Source organism: Cupressus sempervirens, chromosome 5 (genome assembly GCF_028749045.1).
Source record: "Cupressus sempervirens isolate cs-2001-9-10 chromosome 5, ASM2874904v1, whole genome shotgun sequence".
NCBI lineage: Eukaryota > Viridiplantae > Streptophyta > Pinopsida > Cupressales > Cupressaceae > Cupressus > Cupressus sempervirens.
Genome location: NC_143122.1, coordinates 432,637,558 through 432,662,836, shown reverse-complemented (window position 1 = coordinate 432,662,836; position 25,279 = coordinate 432,637,558). Strand labels below are relative to the sequence as shown.

Genomic DNA, 25,279 nt, shown 5'->3' with positions numbered 1-25,279 from the left:
CCCTCTTATGAGGATGAGCATGACACAAGTGGTCTTGCTCCATGAAAATGACCTTGCCAAGGGATTGAGCTATGCTTTGCAAAAAGGGCTAACAAGGCAAAGGGAGACCAAGAAATTCAATCTAGACTAGAACTCCAATCTTTTTTTGTTAGAGATAGAAAAGTCTCGCATAGGCAAGGCTTGTAGACTAATAAAGATGAATGCACAAACCAAGGCCCCTTCTTGAGAACACCTTCCACATCATATGGGTTTTCAATATTTAACAAAATGAAGCTCTTGGTAAAAAATTTAGATGTCATCCAGGAGTACCCTATAAGGGGTGTAAGCCTTCACAAACTAGTCTCACAACATACTTTCAAGAGGAACACAATGCACAAAATAACCTATTTAGAGAAACTTTTCTAACCATTCACAAGAATTATAGAGACTTTCTACCACTAAGACCACATATGTAGTAGAAGAATTCTTATCTTGAGGAAATCTTTTAGCACAAACTTGTACCCGACCATTTGTTGGGTGGGGCCATGATCTCCTAAAGCAATAACTTAAATGCTAGCAGAAACTAGTGAGCTAAAGTTGGCTGGAGCCATTAAAACAACTCTAAAAGTTCTATAATAAATGTGGTATGACACTATTAGAAATACAAGTAGTACAACCACCCTAAAGATTACATTTTAGCAAAGCATTCATAGCCTAGTAGAACACCCAATCATTACTTATTTTCTCCTATCTTAATCTTTCAGCTAGTCTTTGAATTTTTAATGCTAGATTTAATTTAGTCAATAATTAATTTTAACTTTATTTATTTATTAATTGTTCTTCACATTTAAAAACTTAAATTGATACTCTTTACATAATTTTAAATTAAAAAATTAGTAAACTAAAACATCTTAATTTATATAATATTTTTTCATTTATATAAATAATCTTTATATCATTTATTTATAAAATTCATTTTTTAATAGATTTTATTTGTTTTGAATACATCTTAATAACAAGTGCAATGTAGTGGCTAGTATTTGTTGATTATAGTTATAATATTTAATATTTAAATTTTGATTAAAAAAATATATTGTAGAAATAGAATTTTGATTATACAAGTATAGAGTATAGAACAATGATAATACAAATTATAATATAAATATATAAAATAACACTTATTTAATATCTACATTTATGTATAAATAACAAAACTGTAAAAAGTAAAAATTAACTTTGTATTCATATTATTGATTTATATAGATTGTAAAAGAAATTATTTTATAATAATATTTTTTCCCATAACATTACAAAGATTTGAATGAGGTAGTGGATGCAAACAAATTGGCTTACAACTCGTCCATAAGATGTCAAATTGATTAGCCAATTAACCATGAAGAAAAATCATTAATAAAATATTTTACACATTACTTTATAAGAACTCTAAAAAATAAAAATAAATACTTAATTCTAATTGATTAAAATGAATTTGGTTGATAACTAGTTAAACCAAACTCATTACAATAGCAAATACTAATAAACCTCAAAACATGGTATAACTAAATGTAAAAAAAATAAAACTTTTAATCTATGACAACATTCTAAATAAGTTAAAAATTATTTATAGCTACATACATGACTTGTGTTATTCTCTCCAATCCTAAGACAACCTTTTCCATGCTCATTTTTCTTTAATTGTACATAGTCTAGTCATGGCACAAGTTTTGCTATAGTTGTCCATAGTTGTACATTTTACTATTACTAACTACAATTGCCAAATACATATCACCCATTTTTCCAAGCCCCTTGATATTGAAAGGTTACACAAAAAATTGGTGCTTTCAAAATAAATACATTTCAAGGTGTTTCTCTCCTTTATCACTTTATAGTTAAGGGATCAACAATAATTTTAGGTTTCATGTCTCTATTGTTCAAAATTCATCTATGACTAATGAGATGAAGATGATTATCTTTGACCATTGAATTAAATATTGATTTGATGCCAATCAAAAACTTAATGGAGCACTCAAAGTCAATTATCACTGATTTTTCAATCAAAATGGATAACCATGCTATTGTGACAGGCTCTGTTTAAAATGCTTGCTTATGTACCTTGCCCCCTTGTCAACCAAAATAATAGCCCTCCTAGAAAATAGAATAATAATAATAATAAAAGTACCAATGTATGAATTCCCTTAAAATGGACCCCAATGTAAACATGCAATGTTAAATAAGTCTTTGCATAATTTTTGCCTAGTCCAAGTAGGAATCTGTTAATAAGTATATAAGATTTTTCCTTGCTTATTCTAGGCCTAATTTTGCAAGTGACAAAAAGCTTGTATAAAATAGCTTAGGTTTAGGGCTTTTATGATGCATGATTATTTAGTAGCTTCTTGCAACAGTATTGAGTTATAGGGGATTGTTGATTGTAATGAGGTTGAAATCACTGGATAATAAGAGTATTGGACTCACTGTTTGGTGGATGTAGCCCAAGGATTGGGTGAACCACGTTAAATCTTTGTATCATGTGTTCTCTTATGTGCACTTTATTCTTTTCTAATATTGGTTATATTTGCATGTAATTATTATTTTTGCCTCTTTAATCCTAACAATTACAACATACAATTACCATGACCAAGAATAAGCACCTTCCTTACCTCACACCACTTGCCAAAAGTTAACTTCACCATAAATATCAAAGTTGCTAAAATACAACTCCAATGCACAAAAGAAATTGCCAACCAAGACTATTTAGTCAACATAGGAATCTCTCAAATCAGTTAATAGACCAAGTGGAAATATATGACAATATCTTTTCATAACTTGGAAGTTAGAATCTTCTAAGTGGGTGCTAACTTTGTATAAAGTAAGGAATATGTCATCTCATCAACTACCATGTAGGATGTCACCACCCCAAGAGGTCTCACAAAGTGAATGATGACATAAGAAGTTAAAAAATTAAAATTAATTAATTAATTATATAATTCAACATGTTAGGACTCTAAGGTTGAGACACCTTAATCCTAACAGTTTGAGGGCTTGTAATGAGATCAACTATTTTTTAGGGTCACCTACAAAAATAATACACTACTATAAGAATTGTATGTAGAGGTCACAAATTGAGAACAAAAAAACATAATTTGAGGTCAATCCTCAATTTTTAGTTTTGAATTACAATAGAAGATCGTGTATTGGGAAAATTTAAATACATCACTCATTGTGAGAAGTGCTACCTACAAATTTGAATCTCAATTGACTCTTTAAGGTTCTTAGATAAATCTATGTATATCGTTGAACCCTCTTATGAGGATGAGCATGACACAAGTGGTCTTGCTCCATGAAAATGACCTTGCCAAGGGATTGAGCTATGCTTTGCAAAAAGGGCTAACAAGGCAAAGGGAGACCAAGAAATTCAATCTAGACTAGAACTCCAATCTTTTTTTGTTAGAGATAGAAAAGTCTCGCATAGGCAAGGCTTGTAGACTAATAAAGATGAATGCACAAACCAAGGCCCATTCTTGAGAACACCTTCCACATCATATGGGTTTTCAATATTTAACAAAATGAAGCTCTTGGTAAAAAATTTAGATGTCATCTAGGAGTACCCCATAAGGGGTGTAAGCCTTCACAAACTAGTCTCACAACATACTTTCAAGAGGAACACAATGCACAAAATAACCTATTTAGAGAAACTTTTCTAACCATTCACAAGAATTATAGAGACTTTCTACCACTAAGACCACATATGTAGTAGAAGAATTCTTATCTTGAGGAAATCTTTTAGCACAAACTTGTACCCGACCATTTGTTGGGTGGGGCCATGATCTCCTAAAGCAATAACTTAAATGCTAGCAGAAACTAGTGAGCTAAAGTTGGCTGGAGCCATTAAAACAACTCTAAAAGTTCTATAATAAATGTGGTATGACACTATTAGAAATACAAGTAGTACAACCACCCTAAAAATTACATTTTAGCAAAGCATTCATAGCCTAGTAGAACACCCAATCATTACTTATTTTCTCCTATCTTAATCTTTCAGCTAGTCTTTGATTTTTTAATGCTAGATTTAATTTAGTCAATAATTAATTTTAACTTTATTTATTTATTAATTGTTCTTCACATTTAAAAACTTAAATTGATACTCTTTACATAATTTTAAATTAAAAAATTAGTAAACTAAAACATCTTAATTTATATAATATTTTTTCATTTATATAAATACACTTTATATCATTTATTTATAAAATTCATTTTTTAATAGATTTTATTTATTTTGAATACATCTTAATAACAAGTGCAATGAAGTGGCTAGTATTTGTTGATTATAGTTATAATATTTAATATTTAAATTTTGATTATAAAAATATAGCGTAGAAATAGAATTTTGATTATACAAGTATAGAGTATAGAACAATGATAATACAAATTATAATATAAATATATAAAATAACACTTATTTAATATCTACATTTATGTATAAATAACAAAACTGTAAAAAGTAAAAATTAACTTTGTATTCATATTATTGATTTATATAGATTGTAAAAGAAATTATTTTATAATAATATGTTTTCCCATAACATTAAAAAGATTTGAATGAGGTAGTGGATGCAAACAAATTGGCTTACAACTCGTCCATAAGATGTCAAATTGATTAACCAATTAACCATTAAGAAAAATCATTAATAAAATATTTTACACATTACTTTATAAGAACTCTAAAAAATAAAAATAAATACTTAATTCTAATTGATTAAAATGAATTTGGTTGATAACTAGTTAAACCAAACTCATTACAATAGCAAATACTAATAAACCTCAAAACATGGTATAACTAAATGTAAAAAAAATAAAACTTTTAATCTATGACGACATTCTAAACAAGTTAAAAATTATTTATAGCTACATACATGACTTGTGTTATTCTCTCCAATCCTAAGACAACCTTTTCCATGCTCATTTTTCTTTAATTGTACATAGTCTAGTCATGGCACAAGTTTTGCTATAGTTGTCCATAGTTGTACATTTTACTATTACTAACTACAATTGCCAAATACATATCACCCATTTTTCCAAGCCCCTTGATATTGAAAGGTTACACAAAAAATTGGTGCTTTCAAAATAAATACATTTCAAGGTGTTTCTCTCCTTTATCACTTTATAGTTAAGGGATCAACAGTAATTTTAGGTTTCATGTCTCTATTGTTCAAAATTCATCTATGACTAATGAGATGAAGATGATTATCTTTGACCATTGAATTAAATATTGATTTGATGCCAATCAAAAACTTAATGGAGCACTCAAAGTCAATTATCACTGATTTTTCAATCAAAATGGATAACCATGCTATTGTGACAGGCTCTGTTTAAAATGCTTGCTTATGTACCTTGCCCCCTTGTCAACCAAAACAATAGCCCTCCTAGAAAATAGAATAATAATAATAATAAAAGTACCAATGTATGAATTCCCTTAAAATGGACCCCAATGTAAACATGCAATGTTAAATAAGTCTTTGCATAATTTTTGCCTAGTCCAAGTAGGAATCTGTTAATAAGTATATAAGATTTTTCCTTGCTTATTCTCCACATTGAAAAAAAGAATGGAGAATGATGTTAAAATTAATAATATTTCCATTGCTTGTCAAAGATGGAAACTAAAATTTCTCAATACATTGTTCATCAAAGACATTGAAAGATTTGTATTTATCTACTATTATTTTATCTTGTGTAGAAATTTCTACGGATCTACAACTAAGCCTGTGCTTTCAAACATAGTTTGTGACTAAGAATGGTGGTGCTCTCCTTCATATGTCACAAGTAATACATTTGGATCATCCAATGCTCTTTCTACGTGCTTTCTTGTAGGACACCCTCTCACTGTGCTACACTTGTAATACCCTCTGCAATACATAGTCAACAATTAATGAAGCAATTGCTTGGATTTTATTAGAAAATATATTTTACAAAAACTATTCTACTAATAAAAATTCTAAGAAAAATATCCTGCTAGAAAAACATTGCATCTTTAGTTTAATCATCAAAATGATTTTGCTCATCAGAATGGACTTCAAATTCTCTCTAGTTTGATAAAAATAGATTTTGAATTAGCTTTAAATTGTTTCTCTACTTTGATCATTAAGATATATTTTTTATTATCAAAATGAGTTTTGAGTTATATCTTTAATTTGATCACTAAAATGATTTTGATCATCAAAATTATTAAAATGGGCTTTGAGGTCAATCCTCAATTTTTAGTTTTGAATTACAATAGAAGATCGTGTATTGGGAAAATTTAAATACATCACTCATTGTGAGAAGTACTGCCTACAAATTTGAATCTCAATTAACTCTTTAAGGTTCTTAAATAAATCTATGTCCATCGTTGAACCCTCTTATGAGGATGAGCATGACACAAGTGGTCTTGCTCGATGCAAATGACCTTGCCAAGGAATTGAGCTATGCTTTGCAAAAAGGGCTAACAAGGCAAAGGGAGACCAAGAAATTCAATCTAGACTAGAAATCCAATCTTTTTTTGTTAGAGATAGAAAAGTCTCGCATAGGCAAGATTTGTAGACTAATAAAGATGAACGCACAAACCAAGGCCCATTCTTGAGAACACCTTCCACATCAAATGTGTTTTCAATATTTAACAAAATGAGGCTCTTGGTAAAAAAAATTGATGTCTTCTAGGAGTACCCCATAAGGGGTGTAAACCTTCCCAACCTAGTCTCACAACATACTTTCAGGAGGAACACGATGCACAAAGTAACCTATTTAGAGATACTTTTCTAACCATTCACAAGAATTATAGACTTTGTAACACTAAGACCACAGATGTGGTAGAAGAATTCTTATCTCGAGGAAATCTTTTAGTACAAACTTGTACCCGACCATCTGTTGGGTGGGGCCATGATCTCCTAAAGCAATAACTTAAATGCTAGTAGAAACTGGCGAGCTAAAGTTGGTTGGAGCAATTAAAACAACTCTAAAAGTCCTGCAATAAATGTGGTATGACACTACTAGAGAATGCAAGTAGTATAATCACCCTAAAGATTACATTTTAGCAAAGCATTCATAGCCTAGTAGAACACCCAATCATTTCTTATTTTCTCCTATCCTAATTTTCCAGCTCCTCTTTAAATTTTTAATGCTAGATTTAATTTAGTTAATAATTAATTTTAACTTTATTTATTTATTAATTGTTCTTAACATTTAAAAACTTAAATTAATACTCGTCACATAATTTTAAATTAAAAAATTTAGTAAACTAAAACATCTTAATTTACATAATATTTTTTCATTTATATAAATACATTTTATATTATTTATTTATAAAATTCATTTTTTAATCAATTTTATTTGTTTTGAATACATCTTAATAACAAGTGTCATGTAGTGGCTAGTATTTGCTGATTATAGTTATAATATTTAATATTTAAATTTTGATTATAACAATATAGTGTAGAAATACAATTTTGATTATACAAGTATAGAGCAATGGTAATACAAATTATAAAATAACATTTATTTAATATCTAAATTTATGTATAAATAACAAAAAGTAAAACATAAAAATTAACTTTGTATTCATATTTTCAATTTCTACAAATTTTAAAAGAAATTATTTTATAATAATATGTTTTTCCATAACATTACGAAGATTTGAATGAGGTAGTGAGTGCGAACAAATTGGCTTAAACTCGTCCATAACATGTCAAATTGATATACCAATTAACGTGAAGAAAAATCATTAATAAATATTTTACACATTACTTTATAGGAATTCTAAAAAATAAAAATAAATACTTCATTCTAATTGATTAAAATGAATTTGGTTGATAACTAGTTAAACCAAACTCATTACAATAGCATATACCTATCAGCAAATACTAATAAACCTCGAAACATGGTATAACTGAATGTAAAAAAAACAAAACTTTAATCTATAACAACATTCTTAACAATTTAAGAAGTTATTTATAGTTACATACATGACTTGTGTTATTCTCTACAATCCTAAGGCAACCTTTTCCATGCTCATTTTTCTTTAATTGTACATAGTCTAGTCATGGCACAAATTTTGCTATAGTTGGTCCATAGTCGTACTTCAAATTTTACCATTACTAACTGCAAACCACAATTGCCAAATACGTATCACCCTTTTTCCAAGCCCAATGATATTTAAAAGGTTACACAAAAATTTGGTGCTTTCAAAACAAATACATTTCAAGGTGTTTCTCTCATTTATCACTTTATAGTTAAGGGATCAACACCTAATTTTAGGTGTCATATCTCTATCGTTCAAAATTCATCTATGACTAATGAGATGAATATGATTATCTTTGACCATTGAATTTAAAATATTGATTTGATTTCAATCAAAAACTTAATGGAGCACTCAAAGTCAGTTATCACTGATTTTTCAATCAAAATGGATAACAATGCTGTTGTGACAGGCTCTGTTTAAAATGCTTTCTTACGTACCTTGTTCCCTTGTCAACCAAAACAATAGCCCTCCTAGAAAATAGAATAATAATAATAATAATAATAAAAGAACCAATGTATGAATTCCCTTAAAATGGACCCCAATGTAAACATGTAATGTTAAATAAGTCTTGCATAATTTTTGCCTAGTCCAAGTAGGAATCTGTTAATAAGTATATAAGATTTTTCCTTGCTTATTCTCCGCATTGAAAAAAAGAATGGAGAATGATGTTAAAATTAATAATATTTCCATCCCTTGTCAAAGATGGAGACTAAAATGTCTCAATACATTGTTCATCAAAGACATTGAAAGATTTATATTTATCTACTATTATTATTTTATCTTGTGTAGAAGTTTCTATGGATCTACAACTAGGCCTGTGCTTTCAGACATAGCCTGTGACTGAGAATGGTGGTGCTCTCCTTCATATGTCACCAGTAATACATTTGGATCATCCAGTGCTCTTTCTACGTGCTTTCTTGCAGGACACCCTCTCACTGTGCTACACTTGTAATACCCTCTGCAATACATAGTCAGCCATTAATGAAGCAATTGCTTGGACTTTATTAAAACAAAATCTTTTACAAAAAACTATTCTACTTATAAAAGTTCTAAGAAAAATATCCTGCGAGAAAAACATTGCATCTTTAGTTTAATCATCAAAATGATTTCCCTCATCAGAATGGACTTCGAATTCGCTCTAGTTTCATAAAAATAGATTTTGAATTAGTTTGAAATTGTTTCTCTACTTTGATCATCACGATAGATTTTTTATTATCAAAATGAGTTTTGAGTTGTATCTTTGATTTGATCACTAAAATGATTTTGATCATCAAAATAGATTTTAGATTCTTAAAATGGGCTCTGAATTGTGTTTCTAATTTGATTATCGATATGAGTTTTAAATTGTATTGATCATAAATTTGTTTAGTTTTGAATTGTATCTTTAGTTTTGATTGTGAAAATGAATTTGATCATTAGAATTAATTTTGAATTATATTTTCAATGAGTTTTGAATTGCATCTTGCTTTGTTGAAGTTCTTAAACATAGAAGACAAATTGTACTAGATTCATAGGGATTTACAAAGGTTTTATCAAGAACAGACCTTGGATGTGGAGAGCCCTTGATGGGCTTCTGACCGTACTTCCTCCATGAGAATTCATCTGCTGGAATGTCCGCCATTTTCAGACTGATTGCAGGCACCCTCAATGTTCTTCTTACCCTTGACTTCCTGAAACATCAATAATAATCAAGCTTTTCAGGTACAGTCAAACTTTCAAAGTCTTGAATCAACAATTAGGTAAAACAGATTGCTCAAAAATATTTTTGGTAGTTTCCTTCTAACAATGCAAAGAGATGTCTCCAAGATGTCATATATATGTTACTGTTCAAAAACTCATTTTATTTTTTAATCTTGCAAAAGATTTACACTTATACAATGAATCTACGTTTACAGTAGATAGAAGTAAGGAGACAAATGCTGAAAATATTTTTAGGAAAGGAAATCATATTATGGCTTAGATGACACTGAATAAATGCTTGTTTACTCACAGGACAAAATGAAAGGGAGGAAACGAACATTCTAAGGAAAGGTTTAAAGAAAACTATTAAAAAACACTATGATCCATTTTCTAAGAAGGAAAAATCGTATGTAATTAGCTCTTCTCCTACAAGATCATAAATAATAAGTTGAGCAAACATAGATGGTACAAGATATTGGTTTATCATAAAAATATTCATCAATATCTCTACTTTTTCTAGGAGTTTCTAAATTTGATCATGTAAGTAAGTAATACTCTATCCGTGTTTACCTCATTAGACATGATTCATCATCAAAATGAAGAAAATCATTGTATAACTAGCTTTATTGACATTAGATTGTACATAATATAGAAAAAACTTGTAGACTTTGCAAAATATTGATTTAGAAAGAATCTTTGTTCTTAAATCTACATTAAATTGGGATTTCTAGATTTGATAACGTAAACATTTTGCTATCTAGATTTTGATTGCAAACTATGATCTATCATTGCATTAAAGAAAACAAATGTAAAATCAATTCTATTAGCACATAACTATAAATAATAGACAAGGATGTCTGGTTCTTTACTGATTCTTTCCGAATTTGAGTTATCGAATCAGTTTATTGATATATATGCAAAAGTTAGTCCACTTTTACCAAAAAAAACATTTCATTTCTACACCACCATTCTTCATCATCATCATAATGAACAAAATCAACATTACTTTTTAAAAAAAAAATTCACCATTACAAATACTTTTAACTCAAAATGTATGTATTTAATTGTGTAGTCCCGTTACCTATTATTTGTACCATAAAAATAAAACAATATGTAACTAAATATATTGGTACAAAGATAAAATAAATAAATAAAAATGTAAAAAGCGAAATGTAGAAGCATACTTGCGCTTGGAGCAGTGACATCTTCCTGTGGCCGCACATTTCTCATCTGATTTCGTATGAGAACAGGATTTCTTCGCAGGCGACCATGGAGGCCGAGCCGAGGCAGCCAACGTTTCAATCAAAACACAAGCCGCTTTATTACTGGTGCAGGGATCGACTCCCGCTGCTGTCAAAGAAGATGAATTGGGAGAAGACAAAGAGGTCACCGATTGCTTCCCCACCACACTAAAACCACTGGTTTTACTCTCCGTCTGATTCATTTGAATCCCATGGGAATGAGAATGTGAAGAATATAGGAACCCATTATCCGGAACCAAAGGGGGAGAAGTATTAATGGGATAATACAGAGGGCTAAAACCCTCATCATAATGGAATTCCTTCTTGCATTGCTCTGTTTCAGGAGAAGCAGCGGTATTCAGCTTTGGAACAAGAGCTTCTACAGATGAGGGCATTGGCCCAGCTGGAGCTTTTCTGAATCGGGCATGGCCTCTTGTATTTTGCAAAGCAGAGATGTCTTTCTTCAATCTGTTTCCGCTCGACCCACAATCCAATCTTTCTTCTTCTTCCTCTACCTCTTCCTCTTCCTCTTCTTTCTTTTGATTACTCTGTGCAAGATTATGCTGCTGTTGGGACAGCAAATGTATGAGATTTTGCACACTTTCTAGTGTTGCAGATGCCGCCTCGTGCACTTCTCGCTCCCTCACGTTCCTGAAATCCAACAACTCCACCGCCATTTCCTTCAATTTTGCCCCGCACAGATTCATTCCGTCAGTAAGGCCGGATCAATTGAATGAAATGTGATAAAGAACTCTTTCACTATGTGCACATTTAGAGGGATGACAATGGACCAGGATTGAGATTAGGGGCGCAATCACTGGTTAAAACAATCATGTATGTATCACTGAGTATGATTCGAAAGTCGGTCACAGAAAATTTAAACAATCTACTCGATCTCTATAATACTATCAACAATGTTCTTGCGCCACTTTCACTAATTGAAATTAAGGACACAAGCACTGGTTAAAACAATTATGTATGTATCACTGAGTGTGATTCGAAAGTCAGATCACAAAAAACTTAAACAACCTACTTGATCTCTACAATACTATTGACAATGTTCTTGCACCACTTCTACTAACACAGATCAAAAAACTCAGAGACCAAAAGGGCCTAGTTAAAATCTATAAAACTCAAATCAACCATGTATTGCACATCATCGAAAACACTGTAAAAACAACTCTCACACAATCTAATCTGAAACTAGTGATAATAACCAAACCAATAGTGCCACTTCAAGAAACCTCAGGAACTACAGGGGCCTAGTTAACTAGAATTGAAATTAGGATACAATCTCTCATGGGCATAGCTCAAATCAACCATGTAACTTTAAAAAAACACTCACACAATCTAATCTACTCTAAAAGTACTAATCGTAACCAATAGTACTACTCAGTCCAAGATCCTTTCTTGACCGAAAGAATCCCAATCTACAGAGAAACGAATTGCAATCTCAAAACCAGAAGAATCCCTCATATTGCGCACAAAATCTCACAGACCGTGAAGACATTTTCGCAGATAGAGAATGAGTTTAAACAGGGGAAGAAAATCTAAAAACTAAATGAAAGAGAGAACTTTGAGAATGTGAACGGCCATAACCAAACAAAACAAGGAGGAGGAGAATTTAAAAAGAAACATACCGTTTGATCGGAGAAATGATCCGCTATACCCAATTCATTCCGGCATGGAAAAGGACTGAGAACAGACCAGAGCAGCACCAACTACTTACCATTCCATATTTACAGTTTTTCGACCTTCTCCGTAATTAATTTAGCCATTTTATTTTTCGGTCAAATCTCGATTTACGGAATCCTATGATTCTAGGCAGTGGCAAAGTCAAAGACGCCTCGAATCACGTCACGACACGTGTCGTGAACAGTGCGGGTGAATCGACAGAACAACCGTATTATCTTTGAATAATTGAATACAAAAGTCATACACTTTGACCGGACTTTGTGACCGGCTGCAATTACCGCTCTCGCAAGGCACCGTAGATTGCCGGTAGTTTTTTAATAAAAGCAGGAAGAATTTTGTTCCTTTGTAGGCGATCGGACGGTCCAGATTCATCCGCCGTCCAGCTCGTGAAGTTGACTTCTCTGCCAACTTACCGTCAGTTAATCAATTGGCCATTAATTCTGGCAGAATTGTTGGAGTGAAAGGAAGGGAAAATTAAAAGCGTGATTATTTGTAGTTAGGGTTAGTAATTAACTTGCCCTTTTTGGGAATGTATGTTTTCATTTGACCGAGGGGGTAATTATTATTATTATTAAAATGTGGAGTTCTGTGCTCCACAGCTCAAAAGAGTCAAATGTGTGATGAGTAAAAAACAATAAAACAGCATTTCATTGCTTGCTTTATTGTTTTAATTTGGACTCGAAGTTATTGTTGGGGAAGATGTAAATCTAGATTAGGTAACAAGCTACAAAGTGCTCATTCATATTATTATTAAATGAATTCAAAGCAGCCTATGGGAATAAGGCTCAAATCGAGTGATCATTAGTTTAGAATTAAGTACTCTTTGGAGTTGGTATATATTTGGATTATATTGAGAAGACATTTAGTTTTGGAGATGACTTCAAAACTTGGTATTATGTTTTAAAAATTAAGAAATTAATCAAATGGATGTTCGGGTGTAGAAATTTGTTGTATATATGTTTGTCTTACTTCAAACTTACAAATAGGAATTATACTGTACATTTTTATCTAATTTAAGACATTCAGTATATGTAGTTCACAAACATTTGCATGTTTTGTTTTTGGATTTGACTATGTTAGATTTGTTTAGAACAATGTTTCTGATCACACTACCTGATTTGTCGTCTTTCTCCTTGAACTCTTTTTACAACATGATAATGGATCATGCAATGTGATTTGAGATGTTCATCAAAACAAATCTTACACATTGGAATATAGAAACAAGACATGCTAATATTAATCAAGATATATTTGGTGTGTCAATTAGCTCAAAAGGTTATTAAGATAAATTTGTAATAGATTTTTCAATGACTTGTACTGTAATTTTGAAACCAATAGTTTTGTGATTGTGATGTTGGATCAACATCATTTTGGTTGGTTGTGATTGAGATTAACCTTTACTTCTACTTACCTAATGTAGGGGATGACAGGAGGTCTAAGAGGAATAAACTCGACTTAAACCTACTAACCCCTCGCTTAGTGTACACACGAAAGCCAAACATAGAATTGCAACAAAGATACTATAGAATTCATAGATTTGTTGATTGATAAGATAATATAATAGCAACCAACATGCTCGGCTGTGAGGCCTTCTAGGTTGCGGACTTAAACAAAGAAATACATCAGATTCCAAATGCGCAATCTGTATTTGTCTTCTACCAGTCACACTACTATTCTACTTCCCTCATGCTACTTGCCTACATCAAATGTGCTTATATTGACAATTTAGCCACAAGTCAGCTAGTCGGACATTTAATTACAATATAGGTCCAATCTTGGAAATGTAAACCATAACCCAAGCAATGGGCATCAATTGTTCACACACTCTTCCAGATAGGTCCACACACACTTTAGGAGTCGGCTCCTGATTATGCAAGATGCCATGTATTCATAGGAAACTGCACCAACAAAAATAACACACCTCGCCAAATGAAAATTAAAGAAAATAGAGATTGGAAAGAATGACACAAAACTCGAGAAATATGAAACATCATCCTTTGCGCTCTTAGGGTAAGGACTGAAAATAGGTCCTCAACAACATGCTAACTGTGCATAGCACAAAACGCAAGATAGCAACAACTACATCACGAACAACAAATAGGTACAGGAAACAAGAAATGTTTTTGGGTGATGCAAGATTGCTCATTGACCCAAGATGCTCCTGCATTAGACACCTAGGGTAAGTAAACAACTAATGTCCACATTAGACAACTGTGATGCTTTGGCCCAAATCATAAATATCCAACTCAGTTTGCGTTATCCATGAACTATCTTCATCTGGTTTATCTTTCCATTGAATAAGGCATTCCATGTAGTTTTTTCCTATGATACTCTTACTTATTTTGTCATTCAAAGCCTTCTCAATGATCTCATCCTTCTTCTTAGGATAATCCAGGTTATCTTTTAATTCCTCATATGCTTCAAAGTAATGAAAGATGTCAGAAATGTTGAATATAGGTGAAATATCCATGTCTCTAGGTAATTCATCTTCAAAAGCATTTCCATTGTCAAACTTCCTCAATATTTTACATGGACCAAATTTATTTCTCTTTCGCTTACTATAGGTACCAATTGGAAATTTGTTCTTTTTCAAATGAACCATCACTTTATCTCCAACCTCAATAGATTTATGTCTTCTTCCTTTGTCTTCTCTCTGTTTATATCCAAGGTTACTATTTTCCAGGTTTTGTCTTACTTCATCATGTAAAGCCTTCATGAAATCTGCAAACTCTTTAGCTTCAACACTTCTCTTTACCTCAGTAGTCAAATCTCTTAATTTAGTAGTTCCTTTAGGATTCACTCCATTAACAATCTCAAAAGGTGTCTTCTTGGTGCTTCTATTCACAAAAATTGTATATGTGAATTCTACTTGTGCTAGAATCAAATCCCAATTGCCAGGTTTATTTCCAACCTAACATCTCAACAATTTATCCAAACTTCTATACACAACCTCAATTTGTTTATCTATCTATCGATGAAATGTAGAGTTGAACTTCAACTCTATATCCATTCTCCTCCAAAGTGTTCTCCAAAAATGACTAGTAAGCTCGGTATCTCTGTCTAAAACAAGAGTCTGAGGCAACCCATGCAATCTCACTATCTCCTTGAAGAAAAATTAGCCACATGTATTACATCAAATGTCTTCTTACGAGGTATGAAATGAGCCATTTTTGAAAATCGTTCAACTGCTACCAAAATAGAATCATTACCTCTTTGAGTTCTAGGAAAACCAAGAACAAAGTCCATACCGATATCTTCCCAACACTTATTAGGTATAAGCAATTGTGAATAAAATCCCAAATTCTAACTAACTCCTTTTGTTGTTTGACAAACTCTGCAAATTCTAACCACCTTCTATACGTCCTTATAAATTTGAGGCCAAAAGTACCTATCAACAATACACTTCATTATTTTATCAATCCCAAAATGTCCAAAAAGTCCTCCACTATGTTTCTCCTTCATGATGTTATCTATCATAGAGCCTTTAGGTATACATAACTAATTTCCTTTAAACAACATTGCTTCCTAAATGAAATAGCCAATGCACTTATTCTTCTCACTCATCAATTGGTTCTTACAAGCTTTCCAAGTTTTGGCAAAATTAGGATCAGTTTCATACAAAAATTTCAAATCATCAAAACCAAATACCTTAACTCTCATTTTTATCATAACTTTTTTCTTTTGTTCAAAGCATCAACAAACTTATTTGACTGTCCACTTTTATGTTTCAACTTAAAGAAATTAGTTTGTAAGTACTCAACCCACATCATGTGTCTCTGATTCAACTTATTCTAACTTCCTATATACTGCAAAGCTTTATGGTCAATGAACAACACAAAATATTTAAGCATCAAATAATGTCTCCACTTCTTCAAAGCTTGAACAATAGCATATAAATTTTGATCATAAATTGAATATCTCTTCTTAGCATCATTCAACTTCTTGCTATAAAAGCTACATGTCTTCCTTCTTGACTCAAAACAATGCCCATGACGCTTCCATCATCATCACAATCAACTTGAAAAACTTTATTGAAATCAAGCAAAGCAAGTGTAGGCAATTATATTGCTCTCTATCTCAATATTTCAAACCTCTTATGTGCTCCATGTGTCTATTTAAAATCATTTTTGTCACCTCTCATAGTTTTCATCATAGCATTACACACTGAACTGAAATTCTTTATTAACTTCCTATAGAAACTAGCCAATCCATAAAATGATTTAACTTCTTCAACATTCTCAGGTGTAGGCCAATCAAGAATAACCTTTACCTTTTTAGGATCCATCTTCAAACCATTAGTTGAAATGACTAAACCAAGATACACAATCTCTTCCTTCATGTAAATGAACATTTCTTCAAGTTAATCAACAACTTCTCCTTCAATCTCTGCAATACTTGTTTGATATGCTCAAGGTGTTCTTCTTTAGCCTTATTGAATATCAAAATGTTATCAATATATACAATCACTTGAATTTGCCCAATAATTTCTTCATAAATTCATTCATCAACCTCATAAAAGTACTAGGTGTTTTAGTTAAACCAAAAGGCATAACCAACCATTTATACAAACCCCCATTAGTCTTAAAAGTAGTTTTCCATTCATCTCCTTTTCTAATTCTGATATGATGATAGCCACTTTTCAAGTCAATCTTGTAAAATACTTTTCTCCACTCAAACAATCCATTATGTCATCCATCTTAGGTAAGGGAAATCTATACTTCATGGTGATCTTATTAATAGCTCTAGAATCAGTGCACATTCTCTATCCTCCATTTTTCTTAGATGCTAATACAACGAGTACTGTAGAAGGACCCAAACTTTCTCTAATTAGTCCATTTTCAAGCAATTCCTACACTTGTCTATTCAAATCAACATTTTTAGCAAGTGTTAATCTATGTGGTGCTTTATTAGGCAAACTAGCTTTGGGTATCAAATCCATATAATGACTAATACTTCTCACATGAGATAAACCATTGGGATATTATCAAAAATAATTTCTTGAAACTTTTCCAACAAAGATTCAATCTCAAGTGCATGTTCTAGTTCATCTTGTTACTTAGTCTTTCTAGGAATCAAATCAAAGCGAACATTATGTTCTTTCACATCTTTAGCAAACTAGTTTTGTTCAACCAAGCATACTCTCATTGTGGTATAATGATTCTCATTAGGCTTTTCTACCAAAGGTAACAAAATTTTCTTCCTTCCATCAATCCAAATAGTATATTGATTCAATCTACCATCATGCAAAGCTTGTCTATCATACTGCCAAGGTCTATCCAAAAGAATATGACAAAAATCCATGGGCATAATATCACACAAGACTCCATCATGATAATTCCCAATTTTGAACTGAACAAGGCATTTCTCACTTACAAGTAATTGTGCTTCTAGATCTAAGAAACAGGGTAGGGTTTAGGATGTCTCAATCTTTGCAACTGCAACTTGTTAACCAGTTCCTTAGATGTCAAATTTTCAAAACTTTCACTATTAATGATTACCTTGTAACATTTTTTAGCGATCCTACACTTAGTCTTCAACAAACTTCTTCTCAAAACTTGTTCTTCATCAAATTCCTCATTCCATAAAACTCTAGATTTATCATCAAGTTCTCACCATGCTCAAGTTCATTAGATACTTCAACAACTTCTTCACAAGCCAAACTATTTCTACTACTACCTCCAATCTTTTTACGAGAATTGTTGCATTCAAATACTCCATGTCTTTCTTCTCCACATTTGAAACAAGTGCCTTTAACTAAGATATCTATTCTCTCTTACCACCATTATTGCTCCTAGAGTAACTAGTAGAGCTACCTCTGTGTAATTACCTCATTTTCCAGTAGGGCCTTCTTTCCATCATGTCTTTCCTTTATCTTTCAATGCATTGTCTAATCTGGTACCTTCTCCATAGGTTCTACCTCTACTTCTTTGAAATCTTCCACCTCTACTTCTTTGTCCTTGATCATGTTTATTCACCAATATTTCTTCAGCTTTCAAAGTGTATTGGTATGCTTCTTCCACACTACCATCTTAACATAATTGATCTCATCTTGAATAGATGTCCTCAAACCATTAAGGTATCTAGCCACCTTTTCAACTTCTTCATCAACATGTCCAAATCTAATATCCAATTTGTAAAATTCCTTAGTATATTCCTTCACACTCAATCCTTTTATCTTAGGTTCTGCATTCTTCTCAACAGATTAACTTGGTAATCTATAAGAAGGAACTTTTTCTTCATTTTGTCAATCATCTTTGCCCATGTCTTCATCTTTTCTTTCCTCTTTTTTGTCTTGCAGTTTGCTAGTGATCCCACCAAAGTGAAGCATGACCCTTCAAATTTGTGACTGCTATCTTCACCTTCTTGTTATCAGGAGTGCTTTCATACTCAAAGTACTTATCCATCTTAGAGATCCAATCCAATACTACATTAGTCTCAAGTCTTCCATAATAGTGAGCAACTTCAATAATAGGTCTAGAATTTTTCCTAGACAAGACTCTAAGAATTTTTTCCTTGTCTTGTTCCACCTCATGTTTAGGGTTAGGATTAGGTGTTCCTTCTTCATCATCACTAACATCCTCAAGTTGTACACCTCTTCTTTAGGTTGTCTCCACAACTTCAAGTCTCACTGAAATCTTTCTCAACATGTCCATTATAACATTATCTTCATTTCCTCTACCTCAAATACTTTTGACAATAGTTCCTACAAGATTGTAACCTTTTGCAATTTATAGGGAAGATTTTAGATCTGCCACCCTACAACCAATCCAATTAAGGTTCTTCATGATCCAAACCACAAGAAAGAAGCTAGCTCTATTACCACCTGACATAGGGGATGAAAGGAGGTCTAACGTAAACCTACTAACACCCTTCTTAGAGTAAACACAAAAGCCAAGAAAAAAATTACTATAGGCCATAGAATTCATATATTTATTGATTGATAAAGATAATACAATAGCAACCAACATTCACTACTATGAGGCCTTCTGGGTTGCGATCTTAAACAAAGAAATACAACATTAGATTCCAAATGCACAGTCTTTATCTTCCTTCTACTAATCACATTACTATTCTACTTCCCCCATGCTACTTTCCTACATCAAATCCAAGTGCTTGTATAGCTAGCTAAGCCAGAAGTCGACCAGTCAGGCATTTAATTACACTATAGGTCCAATCTTAGAGATGTAAACCATAACCCAAGAAATGGACACCAATTGTTCATACGCTCTTTAGGATAGGTCCACACGCACATTAGGAGTCGACTCCCAACTATGCAAGATGCCACGTGTTGATAGAAAACTGCGCTAACAGAAACAACACACCTCACCATATGAAAATAACATAAACAAAGACTGGAAATAACATCACAAAACTCAAGAAATATGACACATCAACCTTTGCACTCTTGGGGTAAGGACTGAAAATAGGTTCTCAACAACATGCTAACTACCCATAACACAAAAATCATGGTAGTAACGACTACACCGTGAGAAGGAAACATGTGCAAAAAACACAAAATATTTTTGGGTGACACAAGATTGCTCATTGAGCCAAGATGCTCCTGCATCATTACCGATTTTTATTTTTGGCATTCTTTGTTTATTGCTTGTGGTCCTTTAAACTTATCTCTATTTGTATTCTTATTTGTTGCTTCTATTTTGGAGTATTATCCATTATGCACATTTATAATATCAACTTCATGAATGAAAAAGAAAAGAAAAAACTTTAATTTTTACTAGAATCTCTAATATTTGTTGTTTTATTTGTTTTAGTTCTTTTAGCTAATGCTTCTAGTAAGCAACATGTAGGAACAATTGTGGAGTTTGTTTGGTAGAATACATTATGTCAATACTCTAGATGAGTTTATTTAGCAATAATGGCAAAAAAATTAAATGAAGATAATAGATGGTCATACAAAGAATGCCTTGAAAGGTCATCTATGCATTTATCAGCTATTAATAAGTGCTCAACAAATCCAAGCAAACATTGTAGATGTACCCAAGATATTTTGGATGTTAGGGTACCATGACAAAAAATAAAGACAACATACAATCATACAAATAATGCTTTAAATGCTCATGTATGCAATATTAGCTAGCAATAAGTGCTCAAAAAATGTAAATAAATACTCTCGATTTTCCTAAGATATTTTAGATGTTAGTGTATCAAATGTGTAAAAATGAACTCGAAGTAGCCATTGAATACAATTCCAAATATTGCAAGTGAATACTTTGTGTTTTAATTCAACACATAATAGCTACCAAGAAGAGTTAAGTTAATTCTAAATTTTGAATTTGAATCCAAGCAAGAAAAACAAAATGACCATTCCTCACCATTGAGTGCACATGCAATCAATTAAGGCTCAAGTGTGTACCAATATTGAGAAGAAACCACACCACATATCATTACATAAAGGACAACAAAGTCAAAGTTAGTCCAAAATAAGAGAAAAATTCAAAGTAGTCAATTTTTACCATTGTGAGATGAAATAAAATTCTACCAAACAAACTTTCAAAATGTTTAAACTATACAAATATATATATATATTGTCCCTATCCTACGCAAGTCTTTATTAGACATTTTACCACTACTATTTATCATGTTTGCAATTAAAAAGATTCCCATTTAATTTTGTGTCTAATGTAAGACAATGAGCTCATAAATCTGCATAACAATAAATGACAAATAGTGTGATTTTACTTATAGTCTAATTTAAAACTATATATTCTAATAAATCTATATAATGACAAAGAACAAATATTATAATCTAATATTATTTCATCTAGTATATCCCACTCTAACATTTCACAATTGCTTGGACTAATGCAAAATTAATCAATTAACGCATAATATACTTTCGAGAATATATTTTCCCCTTCCCAATATAAACAACATTTTCCACTTCAACCGAAATCAATTCCACCAAAATCTATTTGGGGCACAATCTCAACCTCATCTTCCGACCTCATTCCTTATGATGTCAGAGCATGCATGAACAATACTTGATTCCTTGTGGGCTCATTTAGAACCATTCAACTTTACCAATAGAACAAAGACCTAATGATATTAAACAAAATTTAAAAAATAGAACTCAATTTAAAACATGCATATTATGTTTATGTTTAGTTATAGTAGTTTGAAGAAGTATGAAATGCATTAAAAAAGGTTACGTGTGGTCTTAAAGAGATGAATGTGCATGCGTTGCATGGCGGTTGATAAGAAGTGTCGTTGAACACAAGGGAAATATGGGCACACAATGCAAAGTCAAAGCGGTATCTTTCCCGATCCATGGTCACCCGCCTGCCATTTTGTTTTAAGCATTTTATTTTAATATATTTTCTGGCCGAGTAGTTTCCAAAGGTGGGCCCACCTGACGTCAGCTTTGAATGTTGCGTGCTTTTTAAAGTGTATTTTGTGGGCTCCACAAGCCCGCCCTAGCAAATTGGCGTGATGGCGACTTCTTTTGTTTCTCACGGTGGAGCCTCATTTCTTTTTTCCCTCGTTCTCATTATTAAATTTGTAGACTATTGTCTTTAACCTCATCCATATAAATTCCAAACGATCTATTTTGACCTCATCTTTGAATAATCCGTTTCCAAGGCTAGGAATCATTCAGTACATGGTAGGTGGTGAGAATTGCAAGATTTTTTTTCTATTGCCAAGATAAAGATAAAAGTACTTTAAAATGTTAGGTTATTTCTTTTGATCAATATAATATATTATTATTTGGTTAGGGTAAAAAGCTTAGTTTAATTAGCTTATTGTAATTCAAAGGAGTACATGATTCTTAAAGTTTGTTAAAAAATAATTATGTTTTAGTAATAAAATGTGTTATAAGTCAATTTTCTTTTTATTGGTACTATTGAAAAGTTTATTACGTACAATGCAATTTAACAACGATTATTTGATTCTTAAAGTTTCAAAAGCATGATTAGTGTAGAAATAAAAATTTGTTCTAGGCCATGATGTCTAAATATTTCTCATTGGTAATGCTAAAAAGTTTATCTAGCATACTCAAAAGTTTATCTAGAATATATATATATATATAGTTTGTTTTAGTTTTAAAAAGAAATGTTTTGAGAGAGCGAGAATGTGTTGGAAGCGTCTCCATCTTCTATTAGTTCCTAGGAGAGAATTTAGAAACATCTTCAAAATGACAAAATTTGAATAAGAAATGAAATAAGACAACTAGTCATACTCAAGATAGTCAAAAGTTGTTCAAATGTCCCTAACCATCCCCTACAACATGACCCACATAAAAAAGTAATGTTGAAAATACTAAATTGAAAATAAGGGCAGTACGCAGAAGGACTCCCACACCCCTTCACTTTAACCTTAAGCCTAAAACAACCTCACCAACTAAAGACAAAAAAATTGTTATTTTTTAAACTATGATGAAGATAAAGAAGAGACCAGTGATGAGAAGATAAAAGAACACGAATGAGAAAGAAGGCAAGACATTGTCAAATCAATGATATTTAAGGTAAGTATCAAATCTCTTTTTTATTTGCACAAAGTCTTTTACATTTTTCCAAAATTTCTAACATTCAAAGAGGGCTTTTGTTTATTTTTGGTTTGCACTTATAGTTGTGTTTCAATGTTTTAACAACAAAACAACATTGGTAGTAGTGAGGGTAATGAAAGTCTACAAGTGTTGGTCATAAGCATTCGAGAAACATTACTTTTGTTTTCTCTAAAATTTATTTTTCACATTTTTCAAATGTGTGTGACCTATGTTACTTGATTAGTGATATTTGGGAACACTTACAAGGATTTTGTTAGCCAAGGTACATCATTGCTTGGTCAAACCCCTAGATAATTTAATTAAAGAACTATCAATAAAAAATGAAGATAATACACAATCATTTATAGAGTGCCCTATATGATCATTTAAGTAGAAAATTATAGTAACGATGCCCTATAAGTACAAAGAATTATCCTAAAAGTGCCTAATATAACTAGATGTTAGAATGTTGGATTTGTAACGATGAACTAGGGTTAGTCTATAGTGTAACTTTAGTGTTGAAAAGTGAACACTTTAAACAAAAAATCAACACCTAATATGTAGTAGTAAGGGTCAAGAAAACTCCAAATTTGAATTTGAATCTAGGAAACAACTTTAAAAAATTAAGGATCAAGACCAATTAAGAATGAGTGTAGATTTAATCATTCGAGGCTCGACTTGTATACCAACATTGAGAAGAAATCATACTACTTATCACTTCATAGAGGATATCTTAGTCAAAGTGAGTCCAAACTAAAATAAAAAATGTGAACTAAGAAGTTTTACCATTACAAGATGAAATAAAATTCTACAAAAAAGGCTCTAAGATATTGCACAATATGAAAATGGGAACACACAAAAGGGTTGATTTCACTATTACGGGATTGTCCTCACTGCAATAGTTAGGTAACAACACGTTGAATGATTTGTTTGTAGCATTTATTTCTTATTAGATCCTTTCTGGTATGCTTACATTGTAGCTTATCTCCACTTCTTCACATGATTTCAATTACTCCCATCACCTACATTGCATTCACCTCTTGATATCGATACTTCTCATTCTCATTTCTCTTCTTTTCAATTGTAACTAACATGTACTCACTCTTTTGTCACTAAGTCTTCACCCTTCATTAAAATTATAAACTCCTTGTTCACATCACATATCTCTATATCCTTAAAATGTTTCCAACCATTGCCTTGATAGTCATTAGGTCTTCTTATATAATTCCCTAGAATAGTCAAAATGTGTTTGGCCTATAAAAAATCATCTCAAATCTTCTCACCTATCTTGCTTTCATCTACTAATTTCAAAGTTAGTATTACTCCATCCAAGGAAACACATCACCACTTTGTTATCTTCAACCTCATTGATCATACCAATCATCTTATTATCCTTCTGTCAAAGGTAATCTATAAATATATTACATTATCATATTCTGACACGTAGATTATTGTTCACCTCTAATTATTATGAATTGATATCACAAACTTGATCTATATAGACATCATAGAGTGTCATCCTATGATTGCTTCTCTTGATTCATACTTTCACATTACTTCTTAACACATCGAGCATGACTAAGTGTCACTGATCATATGCCTTGTCTCATTGATCAATTCTCCTTTCTACTAACACTGAGTTGCCATTACCCACAACATCTTATTGGTCATAATTGGTTGCACCTCTTAGCTAGTAAGTCTCCTCTTGTCAATACCAAATGCCAACAATCTCCCCCTTTTGCATTGATGGAAAAACCTTATGTATTGAATGTGAAATTGTTCACCTTGTAATTGATCCTCTTGTCTTGTTACATCTTTTTGTATAGATAATATTTTTTTATCCATGGTACATCATTTTCTACTCTCCCCCTATGCGGGTGCTCTAGTTTCTCACCTTTCATTTTCAACCTTACCACCTCCCCCTTTTTGTCAATAATGACAAAGGTAATTCACAACCTGTGAAATACTTCCTTGAATTATTTTTGGCTCTCTTCATTGATTACTCCAATGAATTTTCAAAATATGACAATGTGACTAACTATTCATGTAAATATTATGTTATTTTTTCCAATGATTCTAATGTATTCATTCCAGGTAGACTAAGTAGTCTTTTTACATTTCTGACACTTTACC

At 31.8% G+C, this 25,279-nt stretch overlaps 1 protein-coding gene across 2 annotated transcripts; it reads right to left on the bottom strand.

Moving 5' to 3' along the window:
- Positions 1-8,669: 8,669 nt before the first annotated feature.
- On the bottom strand, positions 8,670-12,660 carry LOC149556641 (putative WRKY transcription factor 11). 2 transcript variants are annotated; one of them, XM_089831055.1, is made up of 4 exons: positions 12,588-12,660; positions 10,891-11,627; positions 9,571-9,696; positions 8,670-8,984 (listed from the first exon to the last, which is right to left on the bottom strand). In XM_089831055.1, the coding sequence occupies exons 2-4, from the start codon at positions 11,622-11,624 to the stop codon at positions 8,822-8,824; spliced, it is 1,023 nt and encodes a 340-aa protein (XP_089687181.1). In that variant the 5' UTR covers positions 11,625-11,627; positions 12,588-12,660; the 3' UTR covers positions 8,670-8,821. The 2 variants fall into 2 exon arrangements, with proteins under 2 accessions (XP_089687181.1, XP_089687180.1); XM_089831054.1 differs by lacking the exon at positions 12,588-12,660 and having other exon boundaries at positions 10,891-12,543.
- Between the last annotated feature and the right edge of the window lie 12,619 nt (positions 12,661-25,279).